The sequence below is a fragment of the Aethalodelphis obliquidens genome, unplaced genomic scaffold, assembly GCF_003676395.1.
Source record: "Aethalodelphis obliquidens isolate GAN/ISIS:26980383/991018 unplaced genomic scaffold, ASM367639v1 scaffold7, whole genome shotgun sequence".
NCBI lineage: Eukaryota > Metazoa > Chordata > Mammalia > Artiodactyla > Delphinidae > Aethalodelphis > Aethalodelphis obliquidens.
In genome coordinates, this window is record NW_020837951.1 from 50,092,852 (window position 1) to 50,109,999 (window position 17,148).

Below are 17,148 nucleotides of genomic sequence, written 5' to 3' on the forward strand. Positions count from 1 at the left end.
CAACAAAAGATCCCTCGTGCTGCAACTAAGACCCGACGTAGCCAAATAAATAAACATTAAAAAAAAATGTTATCTCTTAGGCTTCATCAAAAGATTAACACTGAGACAACTGCTATTCTGTTAAGTGATCTGAAGGGTAGGAAAATGAAATCACACAATTCCTGTTCTCCTAGAGAGCAGATTTTAGTAGGCAAACATAAAACGTGTACCCACGTAATTACAATACAATATAGAGATACCAATGGCTATAGAATAGAGTTAGATCAAGTGCTATGAACTTTTAAAGTCTCATGGAAATGATTATTATTAGCGCTAAAGTCCTGTACCTCAGGTGTCTCTTTCTCAGGAATCCCTACCAATTGCATTAAGACCCACAGACATATGATCAGACATTAGAGTTAACTGTAAGCTCTTTTGTTTCACTTTCACCACTCTTTATCCCCAAACTACTTCTTTTTTGGATTTATCTTTTCCTTTGGTGAAGTATATACTTAAGCAATTTTTTTTTTAACAGACTTAAATATATACCTATCAGAATGGCTAACATAAAAAGTATAGTGATGACATGGGACTTCCCTGGTGGTGCAGTGGTTAAGAATCTGCCTGCCAATGCAGGGGACGTGGGTTCGATCCCTGGTCTGGGAAGATCCCACATGCCGCAGAGCAACTAAGCCCGTGTGCCACAACTTGTGAAGCCTGCACTCTTGAGCCCGCAAGCCACAACTACTGAGCCCGCGCACCACAACGAAGAGTAGCCCCGGCTCGCCACAACTAGAGAAAGCCTGCATGCAGCAACAAAGACCCGATGCAGCCCCCTCCCCCAAAGTGTGTGTGTGTGTGTGTGTGTGTGTGTGTGTGTCTATATACATATACAGTGATGACAGCAAATACTGGTGGGGATGAAAAGCAACTAGATCACTCATACATCGCTGATGGGAATGCAAAATGGTACAGCCACTCTGGAAAAGAGCTTAGCAGTTTCTTCCAAAACTAAACACGTGCTTACCATACAACACAGAAGCTGCACTTGGGCATTTATACCAGAGCAATGAAAACTTGTGCTTATGCAGAAACCCTTATGAAAATACTCATAGCAACTTCATTTATAACAGTCAAAAACTACAGAAAACCCACGTTATTCAATGAGTGAATGCTTAAACTGTGGTATATCCATACCATGAAACATAACTCAGCAATAAAAAGGGTAAACTACCAATACACAAAATAACTTGGATGGATCACAAGCGTATTATGCTGACTGAAAAAAGCCAATCTCAGAGGTTACACACCATATGATTCCTGAAACAACAAAATTATAGAGACGGAAAACAGATTGGTGGTTGCAAGGGACTGGGGAGGGGTGGGATGGGAGGGAGGTGTCTGTGGCCACATATAAAAGGGGAGCAGGAGGGATCTTTGTGGAAGAACTGTTCTATATTTGACTGTGGTGGTTACATAAATACACATGTGCATAAACGATATATATACATACCCACACATACATACAAATGAGTGCATGTAAAACTGGTGAAATCTGAAAAAGATCCCTGCATTGTAGCCATGTCAATTTCCGAGTTGTAATATTGTACTAAGGTCCTACAAGATATTACTGCTGGGAAAACTAGGTGAAGAGTATATGAGATCTCTCTGTATTTTTTTTCTTCCAACTGCATGTGAATCTACAATTATTTCAAAATAATTTTTTTTTTATAAAAGAAGATTTAGAGGTAGGAAGTTTTTTAAAGTCCTTGCATATGTGACACCTTCATTTCCAGTCTCACAGGGAAACGTGGCTTGGCTAGACACAGACATCTATGTCCAAGATCATTTCCTCTCAGGCCAGAGCACAGAAGGCATTGTTCCACTGTTTCTCAGAAACTTCATGATTTTCTTTTTTTTTTTTTAAACTCATTGCCCTTTAAAAATTCTCTTTTAATTAATTAATTTATTTATATTTTATTTTTGGCTGCGTTGTGTCTTCGTTGCTGCGCGTGGGCTTTCTCTAGTTGAGGCGAGCAGGGGCTTCTCTGCGTTGTGGTGCACAGGCTTCTCATTGTGGTGGCTTCCCTTGTTGCAGAGCATGGGCTCTAGGCGTGTGGGCTTCAGTAGTTGTGGCATGCGGGCTCAGTAGCTGTGGTTCACGGGCTCTAGAGCACAGGCTCAGTAGTTGTGGTGCACAGGCTTAGTTGCTCCGCAGCATGTGGGATCTTCCCCGACCAGGGCTCGAACCTGTGTCCCCTGCATTGGCAGGCAGATTCTTAACAACTGCGCTACCAGGGAAGTCCTATGATTCTTCCCAGCTCAAACAATCTTGGACTCCGTAAGTTGGTTTTATTTACTTATTTTTTTTCACCAACTTTATCTTTGCTTTATGTTGGTATTACAAATAACTAATAAGAGATAGCAAAACTCATAACTTAAAACAATGGAGCAAATAAAATATATCATGGGATTATAGTGTTTTAAAGACATAATTTGCAAAACAGTGCATTTATCTATATCTTTTTTCGGAAGTAATCTTTCAATGTCTGGAACAGAGATGTGGAGTCAATGATATCCTTGTCCCCTTCCCATATTTTAGCTGAAGTCTAAAAACAAACTCCAATTCCTTACTGATAAAGGAAATAGCTTAAATGTAAGTGTTGTCATCAGTAAGAGATGTACATCTTTTTTCTATTAGGTCTGAAACATTTTTTTCCTCCTTAAAGATAACTGGAAGGCAACCAATACATATGAAAAAAGAAAAGAACCTGTCTAAACTAAATGCAAAAAAATTAATGCTAAAGAAATTTATAGCTATGGGGTAAGCAGTAACATTATGCTAAATTAAGTATTAAAGAAAATAACCTACATTGTAACCCATACAAACATGCCTATAGCTGAGAAGAATCTGATCTACAAATTTAGAGCTTGCCATACATAGTTAGGAATGAAATCCCAGTTTGCAGATCAAAAAGTCTCAGTATTCTTAAGACCAGTTTCATTAATATTAATATTTATGATGACAGACATTTGTGTGAAAAAGGAAAATTGGTTCCACACCACATAAAAATTAATAAATTTGCTGCTCAACAAAAAAAATAATAAATGTAAAATAAGTCATTTAGGTCATTAACTATCAAGACTGTCTGATATGACTCCCACATAAGAACTATTTGAATTGCAAACACAAGTTCTTACTAATATACTTTATCATTGTCATCTCCCCAGAATTATCAATAAATATTGTAGGATGTAATAATTTATCAAATTAATTAAATGATATGAGACATTTTAGATTTTTCATAAATATGTCAGAGAAGAAATAATTATAGTAAATTTAAAATGCACACAAAATAGTTGCCAATTGTTCTTCCAAAATTTATACGTAAATTTCAAGTCAACTTTAATTTCCTAATCTTGTAATATGTACTGAGTGTACACAATAAGCCAGGTACGCAGCTGCAGAGCGGTATAAGGAATGAGCTTTGGCCTTTGAGACATTTACAGTCTAGCTAGGGAGACTGGATATACACCTAAAGGAGACAAGGATCAGTATTAAATAAAATAAAGTCTAATGACTATTTACAATACTATTTCTATGGGAAAATAATTGAAAGATAAAAATACTTCTGTTACACAAATGACTTTTAACATGGGGACAATCAGTACAGTTTTTAAAAAAAATCCCAAGTGATTCAAAAGGGAGATCATCTGCTTTATTAAATTCTCAATGCTATATGTGGCAGGCATTGCAGGGAAAGTGGATACTTCTTCAAAAATACGCAGAACTTGAAAGACAGCTAGATGTACAAAAGTCACCAAAGATAGATTGTTTTTGGAAGTGTGACTAAACCTGTCTCCCTCTATCATCAGATAGTTTATTCCCTTGCTCAAATATGTATTTTTTTTCTTTTCTTTTTAAAATTTATTTATTTTATGTATTTATTTTTGGCTGCATTTGGTCTTCATTGCTGCGCGCAGGCTTTCTCTAGTTGTGGTGAGCGGGGGCTACTCTTCATTGCGGTGCGCAGGCTTCTCATCGCGGTGGTTTCTCTTGTTGTGGAGCACGGGCTCTAGGCGTGCGGGCTTCAGTAGTTGTGGCATGCGGGCTCAGTAGCTGTGGCTCACGGGCTCTAGAGCACAGGCTCAGTAGTTGTGGCGCATGGGCTTAGCCGCTCTGCGGCATGTGGGATCTTCCCGGAGCAGGGATTGAACCTGTGTCTCCTGCACTGACAGGTGGATTCTTAACCACTGCTCCACCAGAGACGTCCCTCGAATATGTGTTTCAATGAACAGTTACTAAGTACTAACTAAGCACCAGGCAGTGAAGCTAACAAAGACTTTAAGGTTTGATCCTCATGCTCGAGGATCTACATGTGAATAAATAAAATAGTGTGATAAATCCCTCAAAAGAGGTCAGCCCCGGAGGCTTGGGGAACTGCAGCATGGTGGTCTTCACGGAAGAGATGAGTAGGAGGGGGACAGGTAAAGGAGACAGGGGAAGAATGGTCCAGTGGACTGAAACATGTATTAAAAGACCAAAACCTTGGGCTTCCGTGGTGGCGCAGTGGTTGAGAGTCCGCCTGCCGATGCAGGGGACGCGGGTTCGTGCCCCGATCTGGGAGGATCCCACATGCCGCGGAGCGGCTGGGCCCGTGAGCCATGGCGGCTGAGCCTGCGCGTCCTGAGCCTGCGTGTCTGGAGCCTGTGCTCCGCAACGGGAGAGGCCACAACAGTGAGAGGCCCAAGTACCACAAAAAAAAAAAAAAAAAAAAAAGACCAAAACCTTTAGAGAACATGTCCAGTAGATCAGAATGGCTGGAGAGTAGAGATGCTCTGGGGAGAGGGAAGAGAAGGCTGAAGAAGGAAGCTGAAGGAGCATCTGGAGAAGCAGCAAGGAACAGATCGGGAAGGATCTGAATGTTCCAAGCTAGGAAGTAAGTATGGCTCTGGCCCAGAGGCAGTAGAGGACCTCCACTAGAGGATCTTCAGGAACTGGTGGTCTTCGGATCTGAGGATCACTTTGGCAGCAGCATTAGGGATATGCTGAAAGGCAGTGATAGTGAAAACTAGTAAAGAGGCTACTGCAAAACTCCAGGTGAGGAAAGGTCTCAATAAGGGCCGTGGCTGTGCATCTGGAGAGGAGGGGGCAGATTCAAGAGTTATTTAGGAGAAGGATTGGATAGGACACGGTGATTTACTGAGTGTGGGGAAAGAGAACAAGAAAGAAGGATGGAAAGAGTAGCTTCAGGGTACTGATGTGGGCAACTGGCTTCATGCTGATCATATCCCCAGGCCAGGGAGGACGGGCAGAGGAACAGGCTGTGGGAAGATAATGGAGTACCTGGGAACACCAGTTTTCACATAGGATGTGTCTCTCGGCTTGTCACATGGGGACCACAGGGGATGGTTTGAATAAATCCTACTTCCTGTTTTTGATGGCAAGTGACCTGTGATGCCCTGGCGGTACTTTCTGCTGACATAACTCTTACCCTGGGCCAAGTTCTCTTATGGGTGTAGATGGCTGTCACAGCAGGCAGAGGGTGAGGCCAAAGAAGAGGAAATGCTTCCAGAAAGGGAACCCAGTTATTCACATGTCCATTTTCCCCAGACGTAGCCTACAGGGAACGGCAATGTGGGAGCCAGAGAGAACCCAAGATCTGGATCCTGCTTTTGGAAAGAGCCCTTTGTCTGAAGCCTGTGGGCAAGTGGCCTCGGCAGGGTTGAAGGATAAAGTGCGCTCCGTTCCCTAGAAGAGTTCCAAGTGGCCGGCGTGCCACGTGGAGGAGTTGGTAGGCATGGACCAGCACAGGGGGACAGGCTTACGGGCAAGGGCCTGAGGCTGGGCTGGGGAAGCCGGGGAAAAGGATTCGGGGGCTGCTCAAAGGGCGCAGGGGAAGATGGCATTTGTCAAGAGGGCTCATTGTGGGTTGAGGCGGCCCAGGCTGTTTTGGATGCAGAGTCCAGAAGCAGCAGCTCTGATGGGGGGTCAGGGAAGTAGGCTGTGGGGAGCAGGGCACAATGCATGCAGGTCAGGCTGGGTCAATGAGTCAGGCAGGTATCTCCCGGCCAGCAGTTACGCAAGGGAAATGGAGTCCTGGGATCTGAGACGTCACGCCGAAGTATGAAAGAGGTGGGGGCAGGAAGCAAGAAGTCGGCAGCAAGAGGTGGGGAGGGTTATCGTTTCTATCTGGGAACAACAGAAAAGCTGAGGTCCAAAGGTCTGGGATTCCTGGCTTTACCCTTAAGAGGACCTGGCACCAGCAGAAAGAGTCTTTTGACATTATTTGGTTCCTGACGGCATTTCTCTCCTACCTTACATGTTCCTTTACTATTAACTGTTGCAACACCAAACAACTCTAGTTCTTGGAACATGTTATGCCATTTCATGCTTAGCTTATATTATTTTCTCTTCCTAGAAATATGCTTCTACTTCTTTGCCTACCTGGAGAACTCTTCTCCTTCTTCAGAACCAAGCTATGATGTTACCTACTCTGATCCCTCAAATGCTTTAGAATATTATCGTTGCACTTAATATTCTGAATGGCAACTGATTAAAAATAGAACCTGCTGTATAAAAAATCAATAAAATAAAATTCAAAATTCATATTATTTATAAAGATAAATAATAATACATAATTTATAATAATAAATATAAGTATTTATAAATATAAAAATTTATATTATATTGGCTTTATCATTTATAAAATAATGTCACCTACACCATCTAAGTTAATCATCACAGTGCTCCTGGGACATAAGATGAGCTTATATATTAAGGAAAAATTGTGGTTTAGAGAAGTTATGACTTGTCGAATATCATACAGCTTATCAATGGAAGATCTAATATCCAGGCATCCAGACACCTGACCTTCCTTCATTTCTCCCTCCCTCCCTCCATCCTAACCTTACTTCTGTCTTAAAGATCTTGCTACCGCTGAGATGATGAATTGACATCAGAATTGATTGAAATTTCTTGCTGAGAGTATGTTTATCACATATTAATAAATCACATTTTTTGATGCTTCAAAAAAATGCAAAAAAATAAAAATAGAGGTCATTCACCTCATGTTGGCAACAGGAGGCCTGCGATACATGTCTGATAAGTGAGTAAAAGAATGCATCCTAATATGGGTGTAGCTCACCTTTCTTTGGCTGGGCTGGTGACACAGTAATCCAGTCCCCTGCCTGACTTGTTTCTAGAGCCTTAGCAGCACTGCCTCACTCAGAGGATTGTTAACAGCAGAGATTCCCGATCGTTTGGGGCCGGTGCCAGCCCCAGGGTGAACTTACATCCTCCCTGGATCTCCACAGCACCTCATCTGGTGCTAAAGCTCAGCTCTGCAAAGTGAGGGAAATGTCAGGGTAAGAGATGCTGTGGGCAATGCCAACCACACATCCTATTCCAGCCCTTCAGAGGATGACCTGAAGAAAGAGAGATGAGTCTGCTCGGCTCTAGGATGGGGGTCGTTAGCCCGGGGTAGGGAGTGGGTAGAGAGACGATGGGCTGCAAGGGATTCATGAAAGACAGTTCACAGCTTTCATCAGTTTTACAAAGAGGCCCATGACTATTAAATATTAAGACCTACCATTCCAGAAAAGTGCCTTCCTCCAGGTAGCTCTGATCTGAGAATCAACTGCTGACTCCAGATCACAGAGGCCTTGGTCATAGTCAAGGCAGATCACAGAAGGGACTCAGGTTCCCCCACAGCATGCCATTCCCATGCTCCAACTCCACCCCAAGAAAAGCCTTTCTGAAGGCCGATGTGCGCAATTTAAGGAAGTTTCATGATCTGTGTCTTTGACAAGTTCAAATGCAATGAAAGACAGGGAGTCAGGCTTAGGATACCTCCACATTGACCTTTATGTGCCTTAGCACAACAAATCCTCAAAAAATAAAAACTAAAAAGGCAAATCCCCAGGGTCTCATTCCTGACGAAGAGTCATGTTTGACCTTGTTCTATCAGGATTGGGCTTAGGAAATGCTAATAAACAGACAAATCCTGTGCAATGGCTTTTTACATTTGACCTTTCCTTTTTTTTCTGGCATAGGAGCCTGTGGCTTTAGAAAACAGCAGAAAAAAGGCTTTCCATATTCAAGAGGCAAGAAATGCACACACACACAAAGAGAAAGCAAATCTAAAATTGTTTGAAACCCTGGGGAACTGAGAGTCACTTTTCACCCACATCCTGTCAGGGTTGAAAAGCACAGGAAAAGGTTTCTCCTAAAATGTGTGTATGTTTTATTTTTTCCTTTTTAAAGAAAAACAAGAGTCACTCATATGCACCCAGATATCTGAATAGATCAGCTGGATAGCTTTTTGTTTGCTTGGTTCCCACTGTTATTCCCATGACTTCTGAAAAGATAGTTTTAAAAAAATCCTTACATTGAATCTTTAAATTTCAATTGTTAAGAGCACATGCTTTGTCCCCAAACAGGTGTGGGCTCTGCCACTGACTTGCTAGGTGATGCTGGACAGGTTTGTTAACCTTTTTAAGAACCTAATTATTCACCAATTAAAATGGGAGTATGAATGGTACTGATGTCAAATGGTGGCTGAGATAATTAAAAGAAATAATGCATTAAAAAATCTTAGGCTATTAAGTTTAGTCAGTCAAACAGAGAAAGACAAATATATGGTATCACTTATATGTGGAACCTAAAAAAATGATACAAATGAACTTATTTACAAAACAGAAATAGACTGACAGACAGAAAACAAACTTATGGTCACCAAAGGGGAAAGGGGGGGAGGGATAAATTAGGAGTTTGGGATTAACATATACACTATTATATATAAAACAGGTAAACAACAAGGACCTACTATATAGAACAGGGAACTATACTCAATAACTTCTAATAACCTATAATGGAGAAGAATCTGAAAAAGAATATATATATACATATATGTATAACTGAATCACTTTGCCATACATTTGAAACTAACACAACATTGTAAGTTAACTATACTTCAATTTAAAAACAAAAGGGAAATATCTTAGGCTAGCTTGGTAAACTCGAAGCATCAATGAATGGCATCTAAAGGACAGGAGCTGTGGAGTAAATCCTCTACCGATGAAACGAACAATTCCAAGGACACATCTTTATGCGTTATCAGAGATGTTTTAACACAGAAAGAAAAAACCCAGCAACAGTGGGGCTGTGCTTCTCGTTGAGGATTCCCCATTTTATACATTACATGCGGTGGTTAGACCGCCTTCTTTACCTTCAGGTGAGCTCGAGTCGGGCAGAGAAGGGACCCACCCTCCCCTGTAACAAGGTGCGTCATCTGACCAAGTCCACAGAAGGCCCAGGAAGCCAAGGCACACCCCGTATTTCCCAGTGATCAGGCCCCATGAGTCCTATTCTCTTCTCCAGAAAGCCCTGGTCAGGCCTGGACCCAACCTCGCACCAACACGCCTTCAGCCCATCTCCAACGTGCCCAACCCAGCTGAGAACCTGCATGGTTCTCCTAAGTTCATCTGGGCCAGGAAATAACATTCCTGAGAATCTGTTAATCAAATGATCATCATCCTTCAGAACCTAGCAGAGTTGCATTTTCATCTATTTCTCCAAAAGGGCTTTTACCGACTTTCTGTAAATTTACCATGTCAGAAAAATTTATCCTGGACTTCGGTTTTACTTTTTTTTCCTTTTTTTCTTATGCATTGCTGGCTGGGGGAACTCCTCCTCCTGACAATCTCTCTGGCTACTTTGCATGGAATGGTCTTTGCTCTGTCAAGCCTCATTCCTGATCGCCTCTTATTCAGATCACATAGAGCAATTTCAGCAAATGGGCCCACCTCATGGTTCTGCACATACAGTGGATTTCCAGGGATCCACTTATCAATCCCACCAAGTGCATTTTCTCTAAGCTACTCTCCCCTGTTGGAATCTTACTTCATCCAAGTCTTGTATATGGCTTTTCTCGCTAATCACTGTGTTAATCCTAAACTTCTTTTCCCTCCACTTTAAACACCTTTCCCACAGGGGAGGATGAAAAGAAAAAAAAAATTATTGTTTCATTTGATCAAAGAAAGCTGACTTAGCTTATTAATAAAACCAACAGACCCCAGACAATTCCCTTATCATCCACCAGTTCCTTCAAGAACAGGGAAGCCTGGATCAGCATCAGGATTGGTAATGATGGGATTCCATGTGACAGTTTTTGGACATTCTTACAAAGGTACCTTACCACAGATGACTTTTCAAAGGCATTCACAGCAATGACATTTCCTTACCCGGCAGTCTCTCTGAAGCGTCTTCATGAGCGCATTGTATGTTTCTGTATCAAAATACAACCCTTCGTGCATGTCTTGCAGGAAATCTAAGTCCTTAAACGTGGGGCTGGATTTCTCTCTCTCTTTTCGGGAGGCTCTTCGCTTATAGGTTGAGCCTTTCAAGTCATATGTAAAGTGCATTCTCATGGAGCGTGGTAAGACATTGTTCATCACCACAATTCTGATGTTAATGCCCCCTGATTGCATGCAATACAGTCCATAAAATTTGGGCAAAAGAGTCCTTGGATTCTGGTTTAAATTCTAAAAAAAGAAAAAGGAAAAAAAATGTTTAAACTCTACTTTTACAAAATGATGCTCCACTATGACGTGTTTTCACTAAAATGATAATTAAAAATGGAATGTGATTATTTTTGTTAACGGCCATTGTTAAAATTTTGCTGTTCCTAACCTAGTTTTTAAGTCGGCTTATGGGAACACAACTTTATCATTCTGATCTCAGGGCATTAAAAGTGGCTGAATTGAAAATGGACGGAATGTCCCAAATTAGCTCCAACTAAAATCAGGCAAGGACGTGATTAGTGCCATGTGTGATTATTCTCTAAGGTAGCTCAAGAGACAATGAATTGCTGGGGTACGAGGGATGAACATTTAAAATTTTAATAGCTCCTGAGAAACTGTCTTCCAAAATGGCCAGACCGCTTTACCACACTTCGTAAGATTACATATTTCCCACCCCTCTTACCAGTGCTGAATATTATCTAACTTTAGAATCTTTGTAAGCATGGTTGGTGAAAAATGACAACTTGTTTCCAATTTAATTTAATTTAAATGTGAATACCACTAATAACTAGAGAAATTTAATATTTTTACATATTTTTAGCCACCTCAAAGATAATTTTGTGTTACTATCCTTTGCTCATTTCTCTTTACGTTTTTGTCATCATTGGAGTTCTTGATATATTCTGGATATTTATTAGTTTCCTATTCTATTCGGGGTAAATATTTTCTTCCACTATGTTGTTTTTTGTTATAAAAATAGGGAATACACACCTATTTTTGTTTCACTTTAAAAGTAGGCAACAAGTAAAAAATAGTTTACTAAAAGGCATTTATATAACGAAAAGTCTACTATTCCTAATCCTCCCCCCAATTCCCAACTTTTGTGGAAACTATTGTCCTCACTTTCTATCATTTTAGAAATATCCTATGTGCTTATGTTAATTTTATACCTGGTTTTTTTTTTTTTTGGTTATACAAATGTTTTGCTTTTTCATGTAATCACATTTATGTACTTGTTTCTTGTGCTGTTTTGGCTTCTTATTTAGCAAAGCTTTTTATACCCCAAGAAATTTATAAATTTCTTCTATGGTCTTACAAATTTTTAATAATTTTGGTGATTACATTTGGTTTTTTACTTCACATGGAATTTTCTTCTTCCAGAAAGTTTGCATAGAGCATTGATGTGACTTACATACATCATGAAATGAGTATCACAATAAGTTTAGCCATCACAATGAGCCATCATCTCATACAGATATAAAATTAAAGAAATAGAAAAAAAATTTTTTCCTCGTGATGAGAACTCTTAGGATTTACTCTCTTAACAACTTTCCTATATAACATGCAGCAGTGGTCATTATATTCACCATGGTGTACATCACATCCCTAATGCTTATTTATCTTGTAACTGGAAGTTTGTACCTTTTGACCACCTTCCTCTAACGCCCCCTTCCCCCACCTCCCACCTCTGGTAGCCACAAATCTGATCTCCTTTTCTATGAGTTCGTTTGTTTTTGAAGTATAATTGACCTACATCACTATGCTAGTTCCTGTTACACAGCATAGTGATTTGCTGCCTCTGTACATTTCAAACTGATCACCACAATGAGTCTAGTTAAGATCTGTCTCCATACAAAGATACTACATAATTTTTGACTATATTCCCCACACTGTACATTTCATACTCATGACTCATTTATTTTGCAACTGAAGTTTGTACCTCTTAATCTCCCTCACCTATTTCTTTCCCCCCCACACCCCTCTCCCCTCTGGTAACCACCTCTTTGTTCTCTGTGTCTATGTCTCTGTTTCTGTTTTGTTATGTTTGGTCATTTGTTTTGTTTTTCAGATTCCACATATAAGTGAAATCAAACAGTATTTGTCTTTCTCTGTATGACATTTCACTTAACATAATACCCTCTAGGTCCATCCATGTTGTCACAAATGGCAAGATTTCATCGTTTTTTAAGGTTAAGTAACATTTCATTGCGTATGCATACCACATCTTGTTTTTCCATTCATTTATTGATGGGCACTTGAGCTGCTTCCATATCTTGGCTATCATAAAACAATGGTGCAATGAACACAGGGGTGTATATATCTTATCGAATTAGTGTTTCTGTTTCCTTTGGATAAATCCCAGGAGTGGAAATGCTGGATCACACAGTAGTTCTAGTTTTAATTTTTTGAGGACTCTCCATACTATTTTCCATAGTGGCTGCACTAATTTACATTCCCACCAATGGGCATGAGGGTTCCCTTTTCTCTACATCCTTGCCAACGCTTATTATTTATTGTCTTTTTGATAATACCCACTCTGATGGATGTGACGTGATAGCTCACTGTGGTTTTGATTTGCATCTCTCTGGTGATTAGTGATATTAACTGTCTTTTTCTGTGACATCTGTACATCTTCTTTACAAAAATGCCTATTCAGATCCTATTCAGATCCCATTTTTATTTTTTATTGAAGTATAATTGATTTACAATGTGTTAGTTTCTGGTGTACAGCAAAGTGGTTCAGTTTTATATGCATGTATATGTGTGTGTATGTGTGTATGTATGTGTATATATATATATATGTACTTTTTCATTCTTTTTCATTGTAGGTTCTTAGAAGATACTGATTATAGTTCCGTGGGCTATACAGTAGGACCTTGCTCTTTATCTATCCTATATAAAGTAGCGTGTGTCTGTTAACCCCAAGCTCCTAATTTATCCCTCCACCCCCTTTCCCCTTTGGTAACCATAAGTTTTGTTTTCTATGTATGTGAGTCTGTTTCTGTTTTGTAAAAATGTTCACTTGTATCCTTTTTTAAGATTTCACATATAAGTAATACCATATGATATTTTTTTCTCTGACTTACTTCATTTAGTATGATAATCTCTAGGTCCATCCATGTTGCTGCAAATGGCATTATTTTTCACTTTTTTATGGCTAAATAATATTCCATTATGTATGTCTGTGCCACATCTTCTTTATCCATTCATCTGTCAAGGAACACATGGTTGCCTCCATGTTTTGGCTACTGTAGAAAGTGCTGCTATGAACACTAGGGTGCATCTTTTCAAACTAGACTTTTCTCCAAATATATGCCCAAGAGTGGGATTGCAGAATCATATGGTAGTTCTATTTTTAATTTTTTAAGGAATCGCCATACTGTTCTCTGTAGTGGCTGCACCAATTCACATTCCCATCAACGGTGTAGGAGGGCTCCTTTTTCTGCACACCCTCTCCAGCATTTATTATTTATAGGCTTTTTAATGATGGCCATCTGACAGGTGTGAGGTGATACCTCATTGTAATAGTTTTGATTTGCATTTCTCTAATAATTAACAATATAGAGCACCTTTTCATGTGCCTGTTTCTGACCACTTTCTAACATTTTTAATTGGGTTGTTTATTTTTCATGTTGAGCTGTATGAGTTCTTTGTATATATTTTTTTAACATCTTTATTGGAGTATAATAGCTTTACAATGTTTTGTTAGTTTCTGCTTTATAACAGAGTGAATCAGCTATACGTATACATATGTCCCCATATCTCTTTCCTCTTGCATCTCCCTCCCACCCTCCCTATCCCCCGCCCCACCCCCGGTGGTCACAAAGCACAGAGCCGATCTCCCGGTGCTATGCGGCTGCTTCCCACTAGCTAACTGTTTTACATTTGGTAGCGTATATATGTCCACGCCACTCTCTCACTTCGTCCCAGTTTACCCTTCCCCCTTCCCGCATCCATTTACTACATCTGTGTCTTTATTCCTGTCCTGCCCCTAGGTTCATCAGAACCAACTTTTTTTTGCAGATTCCATATATATGTGTTAGCATATGGTATTTGTTTTCACTTTCTAACTTACTTCATTCTGTATGACAGTCTCCAGGTTCACCCACCTCACTACAAATAACTCAATTTAGTTTCTTTTTATGGCTGAGTAATATTCCACTGTGTATATGTGCCACATCTTTTTTATCTATTCATCTGTCGATGGACACTTAGGTTGCTTCCATGTCCTGGCTATTGTAAATAGAGCTGCAATGAACATTGTGGTACATGACTCTTTTTGAATTATGGCTTTCTCAGGCTATAAGCCCAGTAGTGGGATTGCTGGGTCATATGGTAGTTCTAGTTTTAGTTTTTTAAGGAATGTCCATACTGTTCTACATAGTGGCTGTATCAATTTACATTCCCATCAACAGTGCAAGAGGGTTCCCTTTTCTCCACACCCTCTCCAACATTTACTGTTTGCAGAATTTTTGATGATGGCCATTCTGACCTGTGTGAGGTGATACCTCATTGTAGTTTAGATTTGCATTTCTCTAATGATTAGCAATGTTGAGCATCCTTTCATGTGTTTGTTGGCAATCTGCATACCTTCTTTGGAAAAATGTCTATTTAGGTCTTCTGCCCATCTTTGGATTGGGTTGTTTGTTTTTTTGATATTGAGCTGCATGAGCTGCTTGTCTATTTTAGAGATTGATCCTTTGTCGGTTGCTTTGTTTGCAACTATTTTCTCCCATTCTGAGGGTTGTCTTTTCGTCTTGTTTATGGTTTCCTTTGCTGTGCAAAAGCTTTTCAGTTTCATTAGGTCCCATTTGTTTATTTTTGTTTCTATTTCCATTTCTCTAGGAGGTGGGTCAAAAAGAATCTTGCTGTGATTTATGTCATAGAGTGTTCTGCCTATGTTTTCCTCTAAAAGTTTGATAGTGTCTGGCTTTACACTTAAGTCTTGAATCCATTTTGAGTTTATTTTTGTGTATGGCGTTCTTTTACATGTAGCTGTCCAGTTTTCCCAGCACCACTTATTGAAGAGGCTGTCTTTTCTCCACTGTATATTCTTGCCCCCTTTATCAAAGATAAGGTGGCCATATGGGCGTGGGTTTAGCTCTGGGCTTTCTATCTTGTTCGTTTGACCGATATTTCTGTTTTTGTGCTAGTACCATACTGTCTTGATTACTGTAGCTTTGTAGTAGAGTCTGAAGTCAGGGAGCCAGATTCCTCCAGCTCTGTTTTTCTTTCTCAAGATTGCTTTGGCTATTCGGGATCTTTTGTGTTTCCATACAAATTATGAATTTTTTTGTTCTAGTTCTGTGAAAAATGCCATAGGTAGTTTGATAGGCATTGCATTGAATCTGTAGATTGCTTTGGGTAGTACAGTCATTTTCATAATGTTGATTCTTCCAATCTAAGAACATGGTATATCTCTCCATCTGTTTGTATCCTCTTTAATTTCTTTCCTCAGTGTCTTATAGCTTTCTGCATACAGGTCTTTTGTCTCCTTAGGTAGGTTTATTCCTCAGTATTTTATTCTTTTTGTTGCAATGGTAAATGGGAGTGTTTCCTTAATTTCTCTTTCAGAATTTTCATCATTAGTGTAAAAGAATGCAAGAGATTTCTGTGCATTAATTTTGTATCCCGCTTCTTTTCCAAATTCATTGATTAGCTCTAGTAGTTTTCTGGTGGCATTTTTAGGATTCTCTATGTATAGTATCATGTCATCTGCAAACAGTGACAGTTCTACTTCTTCTTTTCCGACTTGGGTTCCTTTTATTTCTTTTTCTTCTCTGATTGTTGTAGCTAAAACTTCCAAAATTATGTTGAATAATAGTGGTGAAAGTGAGCAACATTGTCTTGTTCGTGATCTTAGTGGAAACAGTTTCAGTTTTTCACCACTGAGGACGATGTTGGCTGTGGGTCTGTCATATATGGCCTTTATTATGTTGAGGTAAGTTTCCTCTATGCCTACTTTGAAGGAGGGTTTTTATCATAAATGGGTGTTGAATTTTGTCAAAGGTTTTCCGGCATCCATTGAGAGTATCATGGTTTTTCTCCCTGAATTTGTTAATATGGTGTATCACATTGATTGATTTGCATATATTGAAGAATCCTTGCACCCCTGGGATAAATCCCACTTCATCATGGTGTATGATCCTTCTAATGTGCTGTTGGATTCGGTTTACTAGTATTTTGTTCAGGATTTTTGCATCTATGTTCATCAGTGATATTGGCCTGTAGTTTTCTTTTTTTGTGCCATCGTTGTCTGGTTTTGGTATCAAGGTGATGGTGGCCTCGTAGAATGAGTTTGGGAGTGTTCCTCCCTCTGCTATATTTTGGAAGAGTTTGAGAAGGATAGGTGTTAGCTCTTCTCTAAATATTTGATAGAATTCACCTGTGAAGCCATCTGGTCCTGGGTTTTTGTTTATTGGAAGATTTTTAATCACAGTTTCAATTTCAGTGCTTGTGATTGGTCTGTTTATATTTTCTATTTCTTCCGGGTTCAGTCTTGGAAGGTTGTACTTTTCTAAGAATTTGTCCATTTTATTGGCATATAGTTGCTTGTAGTAATCGCTCATGATCTTTTGTATTTCTGCAGTGTCAGTTGTTACTTCTCCTTTTTCATTTCTAATTCTGTTGATTTGAGTCTTTTCCCTTTTTTTCTTGATGAGTCTGGCTAATGTTTTATCAATTTTGTTTATCTTCTCAAAGAACCAGCTTTTAGTTTTATTGATCTTTGTTCTCGTTTCCTTCATTTCTTTCTCATTTATTTCTGATCTGATCTTTATGATTTCTTTCCTTATGCTAAATTTGGGGTTTCTTTCGTTTCTCTTTCTCTAATTGCTTTAGGTGTAAGGATAGGTTGGTTGAGAT

General features: G+C 39.5%; 1 protein-coding gene across 5 annotated transcripts in view; it reads right to left on the reverse strand.

Annotated features, from left to right (window-relative positions):
- PIP5K1B (phosphatidylinositol-4-phosphate 5-kinase type 1 beta) overlaps positions 1-17,148 on the reverse strand; it is a 321,872-nt gene that overhangs the window by 120,703 nt on the left and 184,021 nt on the right. For 4 of the 5 annotated variants that reach the window (XM_027105735.1, XM_027105733.1, XM_027105736.1 and 1 more), the window contains one exon: positions 10,225-10,524. The exons of the other annotated variant lie outside the window; for it this stretch is intronic. In XM_027105735.1, coding sequence (XP_026961536.1) covers positions 10,225-10,524 — 300 coding nt within the window. The remainder of the gene's footprint in view (positions 1-10,224; positions 10,525-17,148) is intronic. 5 annotated transcript variants of the gene reach the window in all.